We start from the raw sequence: 21,576 nt of genomic DNA on the forward strand, positions 1-21,576 counted from the left end.
GCATTATTAAAGGCAGGAGAAAAATGTAGTATAAAATAACTGATGACAAATTTATTTTGCCTCCCTTGATGAAAGTTGTCTTACTCAAGCATGGAAACAATCTTAAAGAAATATTCATCAGATATAATTAAATGTCATTTAGACATATTTCTCTTACAAAACATGCTTTGCACTATAACACTGTTTCAAAATCCTTCAAAAATGAAAGAAACTAGGAATATTAGTGTGAAATACTTACCAATTCTGTTGATTTGCTCAGCTCTGATTTCAGAAAACACATTGATGTTACTAGTAAACACATTCCACATCAATGATTTATTGCCATTTATGACAGATGATATGACTTTTGCTTGTTCAAACACAAGATAAATAGTTTCTCTGGGTAACCATGCAACCCAGAAAACACAAAGTTCTTGTGCAGAGAAGGAGACCTTTTGCATGATACCAGATACAGTACAAGTAGTCAAGCAATCTGACTAAAAGGTATTTATTTATTATTATTATTATTTTGCACATTATGCAAAGTAAATAGTCAGTAAACAGTCGGCAGGCAATCCATTGCATCTAAGGCTAAGATACCTGAATGAAGCTTTGTTGAAGGATGTAAAGAATTTCAATGTGGTGTTAAAAATGCATTCAAATTAATTTTTTATTTTAGTCATTGGTTTCAAGAAGAAAGAAATAATAATCAAGATAAAAAATAATCAAAATACAAAAAACATGAACCATGATGATTGTGTAGTTTCAGATTAACAATGAACATTTAATTTTTTACAGTCTCTCTAACATACATGACTGATAGTGATCTCTTCTTTGAGTGGCTTGTAAAGTTCAGTGTCCTCCATAGACTGCAAAACCAAACAGAAACATTAATTAGCTTTCTGAAATCACCATGATCACCGTAGTTTGTCTGTTGTAATTGTGCTGGTAATACTGCACCTTTGCACTTACATTTGTTTCACACAGTTCTTTCAGGGTCAAGACAGAGAAACTGAGGGTCACACAGAGCTGAAGGGCTGATATGATCATCATAGTGACATCCAGTATTTCACGGAGTGACATCCAGCGATTCATCTAGAGATAGGAAATTTTAGTGTCATGAAATAAAAGCAATTTGAATTCCTGCACCAGGAGTTACAAAACAAAACAAAACAAAACGAAAAACAAAACAAAACAACAAAATACATTTTAAGCAAGAAGCTGGCTATCATTCACCTTAAAGGAGAACTCCACTTTCAGAACAACAATTTACAGATAATGTACTCCCCCTTGTCATCCAAGATGTTCATGTCTTTCTGTCTTCAGTCGTAAAGAAATTATGGTTTTTGAGGAAAACATTTCAGGATTTTTCTCCATATAATGGACTTCGCTGGTACCCCGATTTTGCACTTCCAAAATGTAGTTTCAATGCAGCTTCAAAGGGCTCTAAATGATCCCAGGCAAGGAAGAAGGGTCTTATCTAGTGAAACGATCTGTCATTTTTTAAGCACAAAAATCTTGTGTAGCACAGGCTCCGGGATGTGCGTCCACTAGGCTCAAAAAGGTAGAGTATGGCAAAAAACTCCATCTCATTTTCTCCTACAACTTCAGAATCATCCGACATCTTTGTACCTTTTTGTTGGTAAACAGCATTTGACTTACTTGCACTTCTAGAGCCTGTGCTACACGAGTTTTTGTGCTTAAAAAGTATGCAAATTTTTATTTTTCAAAAAAAATGACAGATCGTTTCGCTAGATAAGACCCTTCTTCCTCGGCTGGGATCGTTTAGTACCCTTTGAAGCTGCATTTAAACTACATTTTGGAAGTTCAAAATCGGGGCACCAATGAAGTCCATTATATGGAGAAAAATCCTGAAATGCTTTCCTCAAAAACCATAATTTCTTCACGACTGAAAACAGAAAGACATGAACATCTTGGATGACAAGGGGGTGAGTAAATTATTTATAAAATGTTGTTCTGGAAGTGGACTTCTCCTTTAATACACTACTTAGTTCACATACTTATCCTAACTCTTTTTTTTGACCCATACAGTTGACAGTGCTTACTCAAGAAAGTTTCATCTTTGTCCAGTCTCTGCTCTATTTTTCTGAAATGATTTTTATCTTGAAAGTGGCTCATTGGTCTTTAATTTGAGATCTCTGTCCTTTTAAAGAAAACAAAGAATAATTACCGCATTGCCGTAGTACATATCTGCAGTATTCTCAGCGCCCACCAAGTCCCATGCATACAGTGCAAGGCCTATCATAGCCAGCAGAGCCATGACTTTGTTTAACACCACAGTGACGAGCAGCTGTAACACAAAACCAAATCGCAATGAGATGGAAATTAATCAATCAATCAATCTGAATGTAAACTGTTTATGATTACTAAAAGCTTACCATAAAATAACTGGGGAACTGATCTGCAACAATAGACACCACTCCAACTCCAACAAACTAAAAAAGAAAGCAAAGAAATAAAAACAAGCTTTTAAATTTGTCCATTGCAAAATATCAACAGATCATACAAAATTTATTAGAGTATTAAAAACCAAACAAGTTCTCAAAAAGCAAAAACAAAAAACCAACCAAACAAAAAAAAAACCCAAATGTGAAATTCATGGAATCAATACTGATTATTCTAATACTGACCTACTTAGTGAATGGACCACTCATTTTATAATTTAAAAACACAAGAAGAATCAGAATCAGAATGAGAATGTATAATTCTTACCACACCACCAAGCCAGAATGGAACATTAAACATCATAATGTGATCATGTATCCCATAGGTTATGAATAAAATCCCTGTCACAAGATTGAGGACTCCTGCTATAATCTGCACAATCTATGGAAAAAGAGAAGAATGTTGTTTATACACCACTTTGTATTGCGATAAATCTCAAAAAGTACAACATTACATTTTATTGCATTACCTTGAGCAATAGTTCAATTACATTAAATCCCTTCAAGGGGTCATGACATGAGAAATTAAATTTGCCTTGATCTTTTGGCTTATAAGAGGTCTTTGTACCATTAAAACATCCTGCAAGTTAGCTTAAAATGGCCTCCTCATTTTATAAACAAAGCATTTATTTAATCAAGCTCTAAAAATGGCTAAGAGGGCATGATGACTTCACAGGGGAACAAACATGTGCATAAACACTGCCTCCAGAGCAAGACATCGATGAATAGTCAACTTCTCACCATAGGCTCCGCCCACTGGCATTCAGTCACTTAACGGCTGACACTTTATTACAAAAGCAAATAGAAATTTGATGTTTTTGGTTTAAACAGCTCATCTGCATGTTTGTACAGATATCAGAAGGATCCCAGCGTAAAGAACAAGTGGATAGTATATCTTTAATGTCATCCCGGATCATTGATCGGAGTCATTTTGTTTTGTAAACAAGGCACAGCGAAACACTACGAGAAACATTTGTTGAAAGATGAAACGCATCTCAAATGGTAAGTAAATTATTTCATAATACTGGGAGTAAATGACGACTGCTATGTTCATTATTACATTCGACAACAAAACAACTCTCAACGCTCAATCTGAGACATTCTTATCTTCCCCTGCACTGGAGTTGACACAATGGGGGACTGTTCTCAGCTCACTCAGGGCGGGTCTTAGGTAAGACAGCCGTGTCAATCAACTATCGTGGGAGTGGCCTCGGTTTTTGTGATGTCACACAGACGAGATGCTTAGAATGGCTAAATTTGAAAAAGGAGATATTACTTATAAAGATTATAAAATACCAATGGGTGGATTTTTATCATTATAGGGTGGTTGTGTTCAAACACTGCCAACACACATATATGTTCAAACAACATGTAAATGTGAGTTTTGCATCCGACGATTCCTTTAAAACAGAGGGTCAGAATAAGGGTTGAAAAAAATTTATTTTTCCACATTTTTTTTTTGTGCAAAAAACTTTATTAACATTATAAGTAAACCTCAAGGAATATATTAAAATAATAAAAAAATCCATGTCATAACCCCTTTAAATTCACTCGTTTCTAAAACTCGGCACACTTCGAAAGCTGTGCGGATACGGGCTGTGTGCAAGACTGAACGGAACGCGGAAAGTGAAGTACACAATTCCTTAATTTTCATGTCATTCACCTTATTGAAATTCAGTGTACCATCAGAATGCTTTACAGTTTACATACAGACAAAAGAAAGCTTTGTGAAAAGAACAGACAAACGCATTTTTAGATAATCAAGGCTTAAATTGTTGTGTGCATAACTAACTGACTTCTAAAGACTTGGAATATAGTCCACCAGTCATATGTGCTTCAAACACAGTCAGTTGCTGACTTTGTAAATTGTCACAAAAACTGGGCATCATATTGTACACTAAACAAGTGAGAATCACACATTACCAAACTTTCACGTTGTTCCAAACACAACAAATACAGGCAGAAACATGCTCCTTGTTACTAGGAAACACATGACAAATAAAAACAATGATTTAGCTCAAAATATCTGATATCAACTGACTGAAAAAAAAAAAAAACATGAGTCCCTACCCATCATAAATTTTGCAACTTTATGAGAAATCTATCTAGACCTATTGCTTAAAATCTAAAGTTTAATTTAGCCTTTAGTTGTAATGTCTGTTTCCGTGTCTATCTCACCCCAAGTGCCATATAGATGTCCATCATCTTCCCTTTCACATGCTGTGATACGGTACACACAGGACTGCACTGAGCTCCCAGGATCTGACACAGCATTGGGCATTTGCTGTTGGGGTTGGAGGTGATGGTGATCAGTGTCACCCCCTCATCCTGAGACACTGTCAGAGACATCCTGCAACTCAGCAAAAATGATGTAACGATGTATCATCACTGTTGTTAATATGTTAATAATATATACAAACTCTAGAGGGAAAAAAAACAAAACAAGCAAGGTCTTTAAGAGGCACACTTTAAATATATTCAAATATGTTTCTTATACATTACATACAAGAAATACGATAGAAATTTGTAACATGTACTTCCTCCTCACACAACAAGTTATAGCAAGTAATATCGTTGACTGGCTCCTTTGTGTCAACTGCATTAAAGATTCATAAGAAAGAAAACTGAAAAATCCACCAGCTCTTTGTTTGCTAAAATGTTGTCTCACATATCACCTGATTTTAACATGACACAAGTATTCTTTACCTACATTTACAGTAGCGTTTACAGATTGAATGTCAAAGAGTGTTAAACTCACCTTGTATGTGATTGAGTCAGTTACAATCCAGCACAGTTACAATTAGTTTCTAACCCTTTGTCTCTGTCAAAAACAGAGCTTGTTTTTTTTCTTTCTTGACAATGACACTTCTTTCAGTTTCCCAAATATGGAAGAGGAATGTTGTTTGTCTAAACATACTGGCAACCCGCAAACTCGTAAGAGGAGAAGGAAGTTACAAAAATGAAAGTAGATGACGCTTGGACTTTACCCTCCAGATTTCTTTCTAATATGCTGAATTGGTTGTCAGTTATTAGAATTATTATTGGTGCACAATTATTAACAATGGTTCTGAATACTATTCATGTGAGAAAATAGAAAGTTCAAAAAGAAAAGCATTTATTTGAAATAGAAATCTTTTGTAATGTTATAATCATGCAAAACTAGCATGTATAACAAGTATAGTTTTCATGTTAATTTGAAGTAAATAGGTTCCTTACCATGGAAATGGAACATTTATTTATACTGAATAAAAAAAAAAGAAGAAGTTTTGCCTGTCAGATTTGCCAATTTATTTGTCCATTTTGTGACGTGACCTTGTGATAAACAATCTTCTCAAACTATTTTAGTTTGTTCTTGTTATCCTTTGATGGTATATTTTATTAAGTACAAAACGTATTATATATGAAATATTGTACACATATGCACAAGCCAAATAAAAATAATACGTCACTTTCTTTAAAGATTTTTTTTTTAGATATATTGGCTGTCAATAATTGTACATAGTTACAATAATGTTCACAAAAGTATTACATCAGTTAAGCAGTAAGCTATCTATTGTTAACCTCTTAATTTTTATACAAAACAATATCTGTCCAAATTTGATTTAAGTTACATTTATTTAAAACTGGATTATGGCCAGGAGAACTGTATGGTTTCTGAAGTTAAAGCGCTATATTATTTTATTTTAAAAGAAAATTTAACACTTTATACTTTTTGCTAAAACTTTGGTATATTTGGTAGTTTCATTGTGCCTTATATTAAATCAAATAACCCATGGCATTTCTCTTTCAAAACATGCTTACCAACCCTTTTTCAAAATCCTTTGAGAATGAATGAAACTATGAATATCAATGCAAAACACTTACTAATGGTGTTTATTTGCTCAGCTCTGATTTCAGAAAACACATGGATGCTACTAGTAAACATGTTCCACATCAGTGGTTCGTTTTATTGTCGTTTATGACGGCTAAAATGACTTTTGCTTGTTCAAATGCAAGGTAAATGGTTTCTCTGCATAAACACGCAACCCAGAATTTACAAGTTCTGGTGCTGAGAAGAAGTTCTTTCGCCAGATATGGTGTACAAGTCAGGAAAACTGATTATGTATTTATTTATTTATTTGCACATTATGCAGTAAACAGTCAGCAAACAATCCGCAGGCAATCCATTGCATCTAAATGTATTGTCATTTAAAAATTCATCAAAACTAAATTTTTTTAGTCACTGACTTTAAAAAGCAACTGCAATGTATTTTGCTAAAGTTTAAGGTAAAGGGAAAAAAATAATGGTAACACTTTTTTTTAGGGTTTCTTAACTAGTTGCTTATTATCATGCACATTACTAGAATATTAGCCTTCCATTAGTACTAATTAAGCACATATTAATGCCTTATACATGACCTTATTCTACATCCCTAATCCTACCCAATACCTAAACTTAACAACTACCTTACAAACTATTAATAAGAAATTTATTGAGGGAAAAGTCATAGTTAATAGTGAATAAGTGTTCCCTATTCTAAAGCAACTTTCTCACTCCCGACTCGTCACATATTGGCGCTTGGTCAGGACCCTTTGGCATCACTTTTTGACGCACAGGGTACCCCATTAGCATCATTTTTCAACATGTAGGGTCCTTCGTTGCTTTAAATAAGAAACCCTTGGTATCACAATGCTGGCGCAAAAGGCACTCATGATTACATTATATATTGGGTAATAATATTGGCATTGTTGCATATATGTTGGGGTATGATTTTTAAATGTAAACAGTCACAAGTTTTATTTACATTTCATTATTTACACATTTACAAGCACGTAACACAATCCCTGCCCCTTAACCTACCATTTGTCAATAAAACACAAGATATAACCGGCAGATACAGCTACAGTCATGATTTATTAAAAAAGTATTAATATTCCAAGTCTTCTGAGGCAAAACGATTGATTTGTGAAATGCCATTGGCTCTTATGTGTCTCGTGATTGCGTCATGCTAATGTTCGGGAGTATCTTTTTGAATGAGATGCGAGCGCGGGATCATTTTCAGCTATTCAAACTTTTACTTTCATCTTTGCATAAAAATATTGCATGACTTCAGAAGTCTCAGAATGCAACACGACTTGTTTGTAATGTTTTTCTACTGCTTGTTTATGGTCAGTTTCTGCAATAAATACCTGTGACTGTACTTACATTTGCCTGTTACGTGTTTTATATTGTTGAATTGGGTAAGTTTACGGTAAGTGCGGGTTTAGGTGCTTCAATGAAAAGTATAAATTTATATAAAATGTCACGATTTAGCTCAAAGGGAAAGGTATATAAATAATTACAATTAATTATGATTAATTACAATTACTTATATCAGCTGCCAGCAGTAACTGTAGCAGAATCAATTTTCCATCAACTAATCTGTTTGCTCAGCGAACATTCAGTATAATCTTTATATCAACTCTAAGAAATGATATTTTCTTGGCCACAGAAAATAACTTTCTTAAAGTACCATTGCATTAGAGCATGTAGCTTGAATCGGAATCGTAAAGGGACATTAATTTGCAAGGCAGAATCAGAATCAAAACTCATGTAATTTGTGCACAATAGTTTATTAACGAAGGACTAACACATAACTAATCTAAACAAACAAACATGAAGTCACTCATACATGGGGGAATGGTCAGTGAGAAGCAGTTAGAGAGAGACAAGGAAATGAAGCTATGAAAAGAGTCAGTTAGCCACCTGAGTGAAACCATCAGTGCTGTCTACAGCTTATACCAAACCTCTGTTTGTTTAGTTAAATGTACGATACTTGCCTTGCCTTGGTCGTTGAACAAGTGTCCAAATGCAGTCTCGGGTGAAGGTCTTGATGGTTTGGAGCAGTGGTGGTTTGGGAATTGCAATCACGTTCTTCCGGGTCTGAAGAGGGATGAATTCCAAAGATGTTCTGACTCGATGGTAACTGGGAGTTTCTTCCCATGTGAAAGTGAAGAAGAACCAAGAGCTGAGAGGGACTCAGCTGAAGTCCTGTGATCTTTGGGGAATGGAAAGACAAGGCCGCAAGGCCTGGCGCACGCTTAGTGAAGTCCTGAAGAGTTCTAGCTCATCTTCTTAGGTTCTCCAAGAACCACTGACTGACCGAGGCGAGTCATGAAGATGAATTCCAGGGTTGAGTGGAACTGTCTGGCTCTTTGTGGTCGAGAGCCACAGCTCTGTATGTTGGGCCTGTCGGGCCCGCCGGGCACGCCCTGTGCCGGCTCAGGCTCCCCGTGGGTTCCTCCACACGGGCAGCAATCCGAAGATGTTGCAGACGAAGAAGACAGAGAAGAGGCAAGCAAAGGAAGAACCAGGGAGGTGGTCAACCGTTGGCCTTTAAGCTCTCTGGAGGCTGCGCCTCCAGGAGGTCCGCAAACCAATGGTAACTTTCACCTTTGGAGGGAAAGTTTACGACTCTTTGTCTGTGAGCATGGTATTTTGCATATGTAATTCGATTGGGTGTTGATGCAAAACTACTAAGGTTTCTTAAAACACTAATATGTTGCATGGGTATCAACATCTAATTTACACCATCTTTTAGATCATCAAAATACGAATTAAAAGAGTCCAAACGTGACATAGATGCAGTGGTGGGCAGTAACGAAGTAGTTGTAATTCGTTACTGTACTTAAGTACATTTTTCAAGTATCTGTACTTTACTGGAGTAGTTTTAGTTTGAGTAACTTTCACTTTTACTTCATTACATTCCAAAGCGTAAGATCGTACTTTTTACTTCACTACATTTCATAAACATATCGTTACCTCTTATAATATATCACATGCTCTGAGACGCACAAGCGGTGTCTGATTCATGAACAAACTGATTCTTTTCAATGAACCTGTTAATCTGATTCGCCAATCGCACCAAACGATTCATTCACGAATTGGAATGATCCGATTGCAGCTGTTCTCGAGTCGACAACTCATTGATTCAAATGATCCGTTTAGAGCGAGTCTCCAGTCAACTGAATTCACAAGTAAGAACCGGGAGATCTTGTGCGCGCGCGCGACTGATGCTGCGAAAAGTAAGTTACTAATGTCGAATTTTAGGATTAATTATTATAACTGAAAATCATATTTAGGTCAAAGCTGTCCGTTGTTTGTGAATTACATCTGCTGTAAAAGGTGATCTGTTTAAGCGTACTGAAAGGCTTGAATTCAAAAGCGGCTTAAATAAAATAACTCATGCACATTCATATTCCTCGCTGATGTAACGTTAGCAGTTTTATTAAAATGCTACGCATGTAGCGCTACGTGACGTCTGTTTTTATATTGTTTAGCAACAGTATACATTTTTATATTGTTTGGATCAGCTGGAGAAGACAGATATGAATGTTTATTCAACCATACTGAAAATAAGTAAATATTGTTAGCTGATGCTAACTGTCTAGCTGCTTGCTGGTGCTAAGTTGAGATAATTTTTTAGATATAAAGTCCACATATTTTTATTCAACCACCTAGATCAGGGATCCCCAAATCTGGCCCACGAGATCCACGATCCTGCAGAGTTTAGCTCAAACCCCAATCAAACACACCTGAACATGCTAATCAGTGCCTTCAGGATCATTAGAAAATCACAGGTAGGGAGTTTGATCAGGGTTGGAGCTAAACTCTGCAGCGCATTGGACCTCCAGGGTAAGATTTGAAGAACCCTGACCTAGATAGATTACATCCGAGGGAAAAAAAAAGGATGTGATGTTCAGAACATGGTAACTACAGTAATTATTGAAGTGGGAAGTGATGCCCTCTGGGGGCATTTGGCCAGGGGTGTTTTTACATGGACAATATTTGAAAGGAAAAAATCATTATGATAATATAATTATATTTTCCTTAAAATGTTCTTGTTAACTTCAGTCCTTATTCTCAAGTCATATATAACTGTGATGTTATGCAAAACAAGCTTTACTTGTTCACACTTTTTTCTTACTGTTGAAAATATGATGGTCAAATCTGTTTTCTCTCAGGTACATTGCTGTGTAAGCTTCACATTGAATATTACTACATCACTCTCGTCAACATAGTCCATATCAACAACAGTAGGATTATAAAAAGTATGTGCTGCCTATATAAAATTGCAAAATAAATCTATCAGTACTTTTTTACTTAAGTACATAAAAAATCTGGTACTTTTGTACTTTCACTCGAGTAAAATTGAAAGAGGAGCACTTTTACTTTTACTGGAGTAATATTTTATTATACGTATCTGTACTTTTACTCGAGTACTCAAATTGTGTACTTCGTCCACCACTGCATAGATGGGCTGTATGACTAGTCATCTATCATAATACATGCATAAAACAGTAGAAAGACAAATACAACAATACAGACAAAATTAACATACGATGCAGTAGTACTGTACACAATGACCTGGGCTATGTGTAATAGGAAGGTCAAAGAAAGGTTTGTCTGTGAATGAGTAGGAAAGAGTCCATTTCTATAGGCATTGTGTCTTTCCTATAGAGAAATGTAGTGTGCTCCGTTTGCATTCCTTGAGGCAATAAAACCTGTGGTATCAGATCGTTGTCCTGGCAACTGAGCCCTTTTGGGGTGTTAGTTGCTTTGGGGGTTTGTCTCCAGAGCTCCAGCATGTAGCTGGCCTGTTGTGTTTAAAGACTATTTGTTAAATGTAACAATTAATGTATGTCTGATTGGTCCAGACTCCCAGCCAATGGGTCCTGACCAAGCGCCAATATGTGATGAGCTGGGAGTGAGAACGTGTTGCCTAAAATGTTACCAAAATAATAAGCATCATGACTAAGCATGCAAAACAAGACAAAAACAATATTTGTGGTGTTGCAGATTTACTATTATGACTGACAATGATCTCTTCTTTGAGTGGCTTGTAAAGCTGAGGGTCCTTCACAGACTGCAAAACCAAACAGAAACATTAGTGCACTGATCATCTTTCTGAAATCACCATGATCACTGTAGTTTGTCTGTCGTAATTGTGCTGGTAATACTGCACTTTCGTACTTACATTCATTCTGAACAATTCTTTCAGAGACAAGACAGTGAAACTGATGGCCACACAGAGCTGAAGGACTGTAAAGATCATCATAGTGATATCCAGTGCTTCACGGATCATCTAGAGATGGGAAATATCATTGGGTCATGAAATAAAAGCAAATGAATTCCTGCACCTGGAGTCTCAAATCCACAAACAATACTAGCACATAAACATAGCTGTTGTCTGCATATAGGATATGTTATGGGTTTTCAAACTTAATGCCAAATGTTAGGGAACCCTCTTCCTCAATAAATATACAGTGTGTGAGAAAAAAACAACATATTTGTTCTCAAATTAAGTAATTAGGTTTTATGTTGACACTGTACTGTAGTCAAAGCAACAAAGCAAAGTCTGGAAAATATTTACTTTGTATTGTAGCTAGGGCTATGAATAAAATCTCAATTAATTAAGAAAGTAAAATGTATCTGTAATAATATGAAACTAGCATTGGAACATAAAATTTATTTGTGGTCCATATTCATGCATAAACAATTACAGCTTCTTTTAATGGTTTCTGTGTGTTGAAAAATTGAAATTTAAAAATTGGAAAATAATTTAAAACTAATTTTTATTTTGAAAGTGACTCTTTAGTGTTTACTTTGTGACCACTGTCCTATTAAAGAAAACAAAGAATTATTACCTTTTGATAAGACTCTTGAAAAGACATATTTGTAGTAATCTGTAAGCTCATCAATTCCCATGCATACAGTGCAAGGCCTATCTTAGCCAGCAGAGCAGTGGCTGTGTTCAACACCACAGTGACGAGCAGCTGCACAAACCAAAACACAATGAGATGTCATCTTTAAAAAATAAAATAAAAAAGACTGTTTGTGATTATTAAAGACCTACCAGAAAATAACTGAGAGACCGAGCTGCAACAATAGACACCACTCCAACTACAACGAACTAATGGACAAAGAAATGCTTCAAATTTTTCCATTGAAACAGATCAAAAGATCAGACAAAATTAATTAGGGTATTAAAAACCAAACAACTTCCCATCAATGCCAAGAAAAAAAAAAAATAAAAAAAATAAAATAAAATAAATCCAAAAGTGAAAGTCATATCATCATCACTGATTAATTCTGATTAAAGGAGAAGTTCATAAAAAATGTACAGATAATGTACTCATCCAAGATGTTCATGCCTTTATTTCTTCAGTCGTAAAGAAATTATGTTTTTTGAGGAAAACATTTCAGGAATGTTCTCTATATAGTGGGCTTCTATGGAGCCTGCGAGTTTGAACTTCCAATGCAGCTTTAAAGTGTTCTAATGATCCCAGCCGAGAAAGAAGGGTCTTTTCTAGCGAAACAATTGGTCATTTTCTAAAAAAAATTACAATGTGTATATTTTTTAACCTCAAATGCTCATCTTGTCTGTGTGTACTCTGTGCATTCCGGTTCAATACAGTTAGGGTATGTTGGAAAAACTTCAAAATCATGCTTTATTGACCCAGAGTTTACAAAGTGAACGTGCAAAGAAGGTCAAACGACCTTTACAAAAACAGCAATGTAGAACGATTTTGAAGTTGGAGGAGAAAATGAGATGGGAGTTTTTTTTCGACATACCCTAACTGTATTGACCCGGAGTGCACAGAGCAGAGCTACAAGACGAGCATTTGTGGTTTAAAAGTATATCAATTTCATTTTTTTTTTTTTTTTTTTAAATATGACAATCATTTTGTTAGATAATACCCTTATTCCTCAGCTGGGATCGTTTAGAGCCTTTTGAAGCTGCATTTTGGAAGTTCAAAATCGCGGACACCATTGAAGTCCACTATATGATAAATCCTGAAATGTTTTCCTCAAAAAACATAATCTCTTTACGACTGAAGGAAGAAAGACATGAACATCTTGGATGATAATGGGGTGAGTACAATATCTGTACATTTTTGCTCTGAAAGTGAACTACTCCTTTAACTTTGTAAATTTTACAACAATTTAGAAACACAGTAATCAAAATCAGAATGAGGTATAATTCTTACCACACCACCAAGCCAGAATGGAGCATTAATCATCAAAATGTCATCTTTTACCCCAGATCTTACAAATAAAATCCCTGTCATGAGGATTCCTACTATAATCTGCACAATCTATGGAACAAGAGAACAATGTCATGTATACACCACTTTGTATTGTGATAAATCTCCAAATGTACATTACATTTTATTGCATTACAATAAACAATAGTTGAGTCACATTATATCCCTAAACCCTCGTGGTCTCGAGTCCACACTTCTGCAGACTGTCCAAAAACATCTGGGCAAGACCCATGTAGTTTCTTTTAGCCTTTATTTGTAATGTTTGTTTCTGTGTCTGTCTCACCCCAAGTGTCGCATAGATGCTCATCATCTTTGCTTTGATGTGCTGTGATACGGCACATGCTGGACTGTGGCACAGAGCGCACAGGATCTGACATGGTATCGGCCATTCACTGTTGGGTTTTGAGGTGAAGGTGATCACTGTCACCCCCTCATCCTGAGACACTGTCAGAGACATCCTGCAGCTGAGCAGATTGAAATAATAGAGTTGAACCTTCCTCATGTGTTTACTGCTTGAAATGTTAAGGACAACCAAATTATCACCATTTAAATAATCTCTGGTATTAATATATTTAGTAATTATTTCATGCTCTGGGGAAGAAACAAGCAAGGCTCTAAAATAGCACAAGGTGCACTTTAAACATATTTACATAAAGTGTTTCTTTTTATTTATGATTAATGTTGAAATTTGTAATATTTAGCTCTTTCTGACACAACAATTTACGACAATATTTTTGACTGGCCTTGCACGTCAACTACTGTGAAAATTCTTTCACAAGAACAAATGTGAAAAATCCACCTGCTCTTTGTTTGCAAAAATGTTGCAACAAAAGTTGTATCACACTTTTCGAATGATTTCACCATTTCATTATTCTTTTTTTTACCTTAAATTTACACTAGCATGTAAGTTTTATGAATTGTATGAGAAAGATTAACTCACCTTGTATGCGATTGAGTCACTTACAGTCCAACAAAGTTTCACACTTTCACTGTCAGTTTGTCACTTTCAACTTCAGAACTTGTTTTTTATCTTTTGACAATGACACGTCATGAGAGAAGGAGGAAGTTCCAAAAAATGTAAGTATGACAGATGTTTGTGGACATGATCCCATTAAAGAAAATAGGTACACTTTGAGTAGAAAATATAGGAAACTGGTGATTTTTAATAAAAAGTGAGAGTGTGAAAAAAAGAAAATTAAAGAAAAACCTAGTTAAAAATCTGAACTGGTATTGCAGGTTTTTCACTGAACATCAAATTGTAACAGCACCAAGGTTGTTTATTGCACACTCTTAAAAATGTAATATAATATAATGTTAAACCTGTGAAAATGGTTTTAAAAAGCACATGGCTTAATAGTTTAATCACTTTAGAGTTTTGCAATGACCATCTTTTTGCAGCAACTCAACTGGGTGGATGAGCCCGAAACAGATTGGAGTTTATATTCTACATAAAGGTACCGATTGGGATGAAATTTGTAACATTCACCTGTGACATTCACTTCGATATATTTAAACATTCAATTAATCTTGTTCCACTGGTGACCAGTAGTGGGTGATACCTGCTGGACAGGTACAGAAGAAACAATTTCTGTCTGCATATACAAAGGTTTTGTGGTGGAGATGGACTAAACAAGTTCCTAAATTCAGGAGGAGTAGTCAAAAGTACAGATATGTAAACCAGGCTCATACGACACAAGCTGAAAATCATATATGCACAAGGAACAAACAGTCACAACATGCAGTGAATACTGAGACTAACTGAATGGTCAACAACCTATGACATTTTGTACACATGTAGCCTACATAAGTACATCAGATCACTGCAGTGGACAAGTCAGCAGAAAAACTATTTTTTAAATAATAATTTGATTAACATTTCACTCAATTAAGTGTAATTTAATAAAGAGTTAAGGGAATACATGATATGAATGAACAGATTTTAAAACAGAAGGCTTCAATCATAATTTGCCAGCTTTGTAAATGGTCAAAGAGGAAAAAAGAGCACCATACTGTAATGATGTAACACACATACACACAATGTGAAGGGGAAAAATACAAATAAACAGCAAGAGTAAGCATGAAACATGATATTTGTGGTGTTGCAGATTGTGTCTCTAACATACATGACTGACAGTGACCTCTTTGAGTGGCTTGTAAAACTGAGGGTTCTCCACAAACTGCAAAACCAAAAAGAAACATTAGTTCATGTTGAGCTCTATAAAGTCACCATGATCACTGTAGTTTATTTGTTGTAATTTTGGTGACAATACCTTTCCACACAGAATAGTTTCTTCTTTCGAGCAAATCAAGATGGAGAAACTGAGGGTCACACAGAGCTGAAGGGCGAAAAAGATCAGCATAGTGATATCCAGTGCTCCACTGATCATCTAGAGATAGGAAAGACCAGCATGTCATGGAATAAATGCAATTTGACAGCAAATTTCTAGACCTGGGTTTTAAAATTACAAGAGACATTTGAACCAAAAAGCTGGCTATCATTCATCATAATTTTTTTAATTGATTAATTTTTATTGATAGCAGCACATGAACATGGTTGTTGTCTACATATAGTCTAAATATTAACACAGCTATCCATTATTATATAGACAGAAACAACAAAAAATTAAAAAATAAGTAACTAGCTTTGATGTTGTCACTGTACTGAAGCCAAAGAAACTTGGAAATCATCTCAATTACGTATGTAACCCTCATTCCCTCATTGATGGAAGGAACAGAGACACTATGCTGTAGGAGTGTAACGATACATGTATTCGTACTGAACCGTCACGGTACGGACATCTCGGTTCGGTGCATGAGGCCTTACAACGAATACAGGCAATTCACCCTCAATCCAGAAGGAGGCGCCTACAGTAATGCAAATCTGTTTGATAACCGCCAGCAGAAGAACAGCGAATACCAGGAGTTGCACACTTGACAAAAAAGCCCACTAGACAGTGACCATGTGCTGATTCTGAACTCTCACTGACAAGGGAATATACTTTAAAGGCTTGCTCACTCAACAGTCTGCGAAATGGAGCTTTCTGTTCTTGTATCCTACCTCTCTCATTCGGCAAAAATCCAAATATTCCATAATATTTCCATATTTGCTATGCATCCAAATGCTAAACTATTGTTTACTATGTAAATTATAGACTTTGTACTTCAGTCGCGTTCCTACGGTGACACAGTGAGGTGGGCGCGCTGATGTTTGGTTAACTGTGTTTTATTTTGATAAAGTACCAATTGCGCTGTCAAGTTAGCAGTGCTAGAAGCCTGGAACTGTATGTATATTTGTACTGCAGATTTTATAGCCTATATATGGCATCAGTTTGATGTAATATTTAGTATTTTCCCATGTAGGTGGAAAATTTTTTTAATTTGTAGAGATGCACCGATATATTGGTGCAACAATCCGTATCGGCCGATAAATACTATTTATTTCACTATCGGCCATAAGCCGATTGTTCAAAAGGCGGAAGAAAAACGTGTCAGACTGCAACTCATACTGTGAGTGAACAAAATCTTTGTTGAACTTAGGGCTGTCAAAATTAATATGACAATAAGGCATTAATAGTTAAGGACTTTAAGACATTAAGCTAATTAAGAAAAATGTTTGAAGCATTTTGAAGCAAAAAAAATAACAAACAAACAAAAAATAAATAATTCATGGAACCTGTTGCACAGTGTTCTCTACAGCACAATCCTGATTCTGATTTCAAAACATAATTTTATTTTAGTGCGAGTTGCAGAGGCTTGGGCCTTTAATATACAGTCTGCAGACTAATGCAGTTATTGCAGAAAGACAGAAAGGAGAGAGAGAGAGATTAAGCATATATGATGCCTAGTGTATGCCTGTAGTATGTTCATCTTTAATTTTTCAACAGTATCGTTTCTACCAATAGCAAATCTGTAAGTTTAACTTCAAAAACAGCCAAGTTACTACCTTGCGACTGAGAACATTTATTTAGCTTTTCAGTTGCAAAATAATTTTACTGATGCACGTGCACGTGTCCACCTGTGCTCATGACTGTGTGTCTGTATGTGAGTGCAATTATATGAGAGAGAATGGGAGAAAGAAAATGTGCTTTTCGTAGATAATCAGATGTAATTTTCTAGGGAAAACATAGTTTTATCCTATTGTTTGTTATATTTATTTGCTTAGTAAATGTATTTTTGGGCTTTGGTTATTTTGGCCAAAATAACCATAGCCCTAAAATAAATAACTGTTTCTCCTGATTGTAATTGGACTCCTCCTGGCATGCATAGGCACATGCCTATGCCTCTGCATAAATCATAAACCTTTATCCAGTGTGTGTCATTGTAAATATGGTAAGTATATGTCTCACAGCTTCATTTACATCCATGTTAAATTCAAAATGGCATCTAATTTGAAAAAAAAGGTCTATATCAGGGGTGCCTATGTGTTCCTGGAGATCTACCTCCCTGCAAGGTTCAGCTCTAACTCTGATCAAACACAAATGAACCAGCTAATTAAGCTCTTAAGATCACTTGACAATTACAGACAGGTGTGTTTGATCAGGGTTGGAACCAGTAGGAAACAGAATTTTGCACCCCTGGTTTATATGCTGACACCTGTATCCTAAACCTTAGAAAGTAAAGAATAATTACCATTACCTTACCTGATAAGGCAGAGATGAGCTCAAGTCACATGAATACATTGCAAGGCCTATCACAGCCAGAACAGTGCTAACATTATTCAGCACCACAGCAATGAGCAGCTGTAACACACAAAACACACTAAAATGGCATGTTAAAAAAAAAAAAAAAAAAAAAAAAAAAAAAAAAAAACTCACCAGACCAGACATGTCTGAATGTAAACTACTGTATGTGACTGTTAAAGACTTACAAGACAAGAACTGGGAAACTGAACTGCAACAACAGTCACCATTCCAACTGCAAGAAACTAAAAGGAAAAGTAAAAAGTAATGCTTTACATTTGTACATCAGAACAAGTTCAGACTAAGTTTAATTACCGCAATGAAACCAACCGACTTCCCAACCTTAAATGGCATTCTTAAAAATGTTAACTTTGTGTTATCAATACTTTGTGAATGGAGTCACTCATTCTAAACAGAAGAATAATTAGAATGAAGTATAGCTCTTACCACACCACCGAGCCAGAATGGAGCATCAGACGGCACAATGTTATAATGATATAACCCATAAAATGAAATTAAAATCCCTGTCACAATACTGAGAAGTCCTACTAAAAGCTGCACAATCTATGGAACAAGAGAAACAAAGTAATTTATAGACCACCACTTTGTATTGTGGTAACATTCTATCCCATTCATTGCAATGTCTCAAATTCAAATATGTGACCCTGGACCACAAAACCAGTCTTAAGTCGCTGGGGTATATTTGTAGCAATAGCCAAAAATACATTGTATGGGTCAAAATGATTGATTTTTATTTTATGCCAAAAATCATTAGGAAATTAAGTAAAGATCATGTTCCATGAAGATATTTTGTAAATTTCCTACTGTAAATATATTAAGACTTAATTTTTGATTAGTAATATGCATTGTTATGAACTTCATTTGGACAACTTAAAGGCAGTTTTCTCAATATTTAGATTTTTTTGCACCCTCAGATTCTAGATATTCAAATAGCTGTATCTTGACCAAATATTTCCCTATCATTACAAACCATACATCAATGGAAAGCTTATTTACTCAGCTTTCGGATGATGTATTAATCTCAATTTTGAAAAATTGACCCTTATGACTGGTTTTGTGGTCCAGGGTCACATATGTCTGTGGCTTAGTTCATTTGTGTCTAAAACCTGGAATTGTTTTTTAGCATAGATATTTAGCATAATGTTCAAACTGCTCTTTTTCACACGGTCAAAGTGGATGGTCAGGCTAATTCAAATAAATTCAAAAATATTTCACTTGTGAATATCCACTTCAGTGGATAGCTGTACATATTGTTTGCTCTTTTTTTTTTCTAACATTTAAGATTTACGTTCATAAAGTGTGCGAAAACTAAGCCTATTATATAGATTAATTGCACTGAGTTCAGTCTTGAAATGAATCAACCCATTGCTGAAAATCTACAGGCTGCCCAGAAACGTCTAGGCAAAAGTGTTGTAGTGTATTTCAGCAATTAGTTGTAATGTCAGTTTACATATCTCACCCCAAGTGCTGTATAGACGCCCATCATTTTCAATTTCATGTGCTGTGACACGGCACACACTGGACTACACAGAGAGCCCAGGATCTGACATAGTATCGGCCATTTGCTGTTGGGGTTCGAGGTGAAAGTGATCACTGTCTCCCCCTTACCCTGAGACACTGTTAGAGACATCCTGCAACTGTGCGGACAGAATTTATGGAGTTGAACCTTCCCTCAGGTAAGAAACAAGCAAGGCTCTAAAAGAGACGGAGTCACACTTTAAATGTATTTTAATAAAATATTACTTATTATAATTATTATTAAAATTGCAATATTGTAACATTTAGTTGCTCCATGATATAGCAATTTATGACAATATTGTTGATTGGTTTTCGTTTCAACTGCAGGAAAAGTTCAGTGTGAAAAATTCACCTCCACTTTGCAAAAAATAAGTTCTTGTTATTAAGCTCACTCTTTTCAACTCATTTCATCATGACACAATTATTCTTTACCTACATTTACAATAGCATGCAAGTTTTACAGATTGTATGCGAAAGAGAGTTAAACTCACCTTGTGTGCGATCGAGTCAGTTACAGTCACACACTTTGTCAGTCAACTGGTTTTTCGTTTCTTGACAATGAAACGTCATCAGCCAAGTGTAAACTGGTATTGCACATTTCACACTAAAAAACAAGTCATGACAGCACCAAGATCTATTAAGAAACGGTTCCAAAAGGGATTTTTCACGGTGTTGCAATCCACTTTTTCCTGAACGTAGAAGTCTCATTCAGCTCATGCAGAACAATACTTTATATCTCCAGTCTTCGGGGTTTCAAGTCAAATCAACATATTTCCTGAGCTGGTAATATAATGTTAAACCTATGAAAAAGGTTTTAGAAAGCCCATGGCTCAACAGTTTAATCACTTTAGAGTGTTGCTTTTTACAGTGATTTGACTAGCGTAGTTTAATGAGTGGGCCGAGGTAGCTGTATTGAAAATAATAGGCTCTCATATTCTACAAAGAATCACAATTCTCAGCACAAAAGTGCTTTAAAGATGACTACCAGTAGAAAGTTATTTGATGTCAAACAAAAAAAGTTGGAATAATTAACTTTTTAATGTTTTTAAAGAGGTCTTTTATGCCCAATGTAATGAAAATGTAATTTATTCTTGTGATGCTGAATTTTCAGCAGCCATTACTTTAGTTGAATAAAATCTATATATTGACAATAATAAGAAATGTTTCCTAAGCAGCAAATTAGAATATAAGAATGATTTCTGAAGGATCATGGCTGCTGAAGATTCAGCTTTGCATTACAGTAATGCATCACTAATATTTTCTTTTCTTTTTTTAAACATTAAAAAAGAAAAAAAGTTATTTAAAAAAATATTTTTACAGTTTTACTGTAATTAAGTAGTAATACTTTATTACAGTACTTTTTTGGGAGTATCTGTGCTTTACTTGAGTTTTTATATTTCAGCCAACTTTTACTTTTACTTGACTACATTTGTTAATTAAAATGTATACTTTTACTCCGATACATTTCCCCGAAGCATATTCGTTACTTACTACAATAGTTAAGTCAGAGGAACACGGACTGCAGGAAAGCAGGTTTGACGAATCAGTGGTCTGGTGCCTGCTAGTTAGACTCCTAAAAACACCTTTGCTCATGTGCAAACAAGTGTGCGCACAACCGCGGATTATTCATATTCCACTTAAGTCGAGTCTGGGGTGACAAAATACAGTATATCTTCTGCGATAATATGGTAAGTGTTGTTGTAATGATGTGCGATCTGACATTATCAAGTAGGCTATATCACCAAATAACACACAGAGTGCAGCACATTTATTTATTAAATCTAAAAATTCCAGGCTTTCTAAGTTGTAGACAAAAATGCTTCTCTGTATCCCTTTTATATTCATTA

General features: G+C 35.3%; 3 protein-coding genes across 3 annotated transcripts; all 3 read right to left on the bottom strand.

Moving 5' to 3' along the window:
* Positions 1-296: 296 nt before the first annotated feature.
* On the bottom strand, positions 297-5,374 carry LOC127167789 (uncharacterized). Its single transcript, XM_051114031.1, has 7 exons — positions 5,203-5,374; positions 4,623-4,794; positions 2,713-2,826; positions 2,379-2,435; positions 2,171-2,290; positions 952-1,074; positions 297-848 (listed from the first exon to the last, which is right to left on the bottom strand). Exons 2-7 carry the CDS (start codon positions 4,791-4,793, stop codon positions 783-785), a joined length of 651 nt encoding a protein of 216 aa, XP_050969988.1. The 5' UTR covers position 4,794; positions 5,203-5,374; the 3' UTR covers positions 297-782.
* A 4,797-nt stretch (positions 5,375-10,171) lies between these two features.
* LOC127168719 (uncharacterized) lies at positions 10,172-14,533 on the bottom strand. The gene is made up of 8 exons (XM_051115764.1): positions 14,452-14,533; positions 13,795-13,975; positions 13,455-13,562; positions 12,320-12,376; positions 12,111-12,239; positions 11,441-11,548; positions 11,282-11,329; positions 10,172-11,185 (listed from the first exon to the last, which is right to left on the bottom strand). The coding sequence occupies exons 2-8, from the start codon at positions 13,966-13,968 to the stop codon at positions 11,084-11,086; spliced, it is 726 nt and encodes a 241-aa protein (XP_050971721.1). The 5' UTR covers positions 13,969-13,975; positions 14,452-14,533; the 3' UTR covers positions 10,172-11,083.
* Positions 14,534-14,840: 307 nt separating this feature from the next.
* Positions 14,841-20,333, bottom strand: LOC127168573 (membrane-spanning 4-domains subfamily A member 12-like). Its single transcript, XM_051115558.1, has 7 exons — positions 20,221-20,333; positions 19,671-19,906; positions 18,638-18,754; positions 18,379-18,435; positions 18,152-18,250; positions 15,782-15,898; positions 14,841-15,688 (listed from the first exon to the last, which is right to left on the bottom strand). Exons 2-7 carry the CDS (start codon positions 19,839-19,841, stop codon positions 15,626-15,628), a joined length of 624 nt encoding a protein of 207 aa, XP_050971515.1. The 5' UTR covers positions 19,842-19,906; positions 20,221-20,333; the 3' UTR covers positions 14,841-15,625.
* Between the last annotated feature and the right edge of the window lie 1,243 nt (positions 20,334-21,576).

Source organism: Labeo rohita, chromosome 7 (assembly GCF_022985175.1).
Source record: "Labeo rohita strain BAU-BD-2019 chromosome 7, IGBB_LRoh.1.0, whole genome shotgun sequence".
NCBI classification, from domain to species: domain Eukaryota; kingdom Metazoa; phylum Chordata; class Actinopteri; order Cypriniformes; family Cyprinidae; genus Labeo; species Labeo rohita.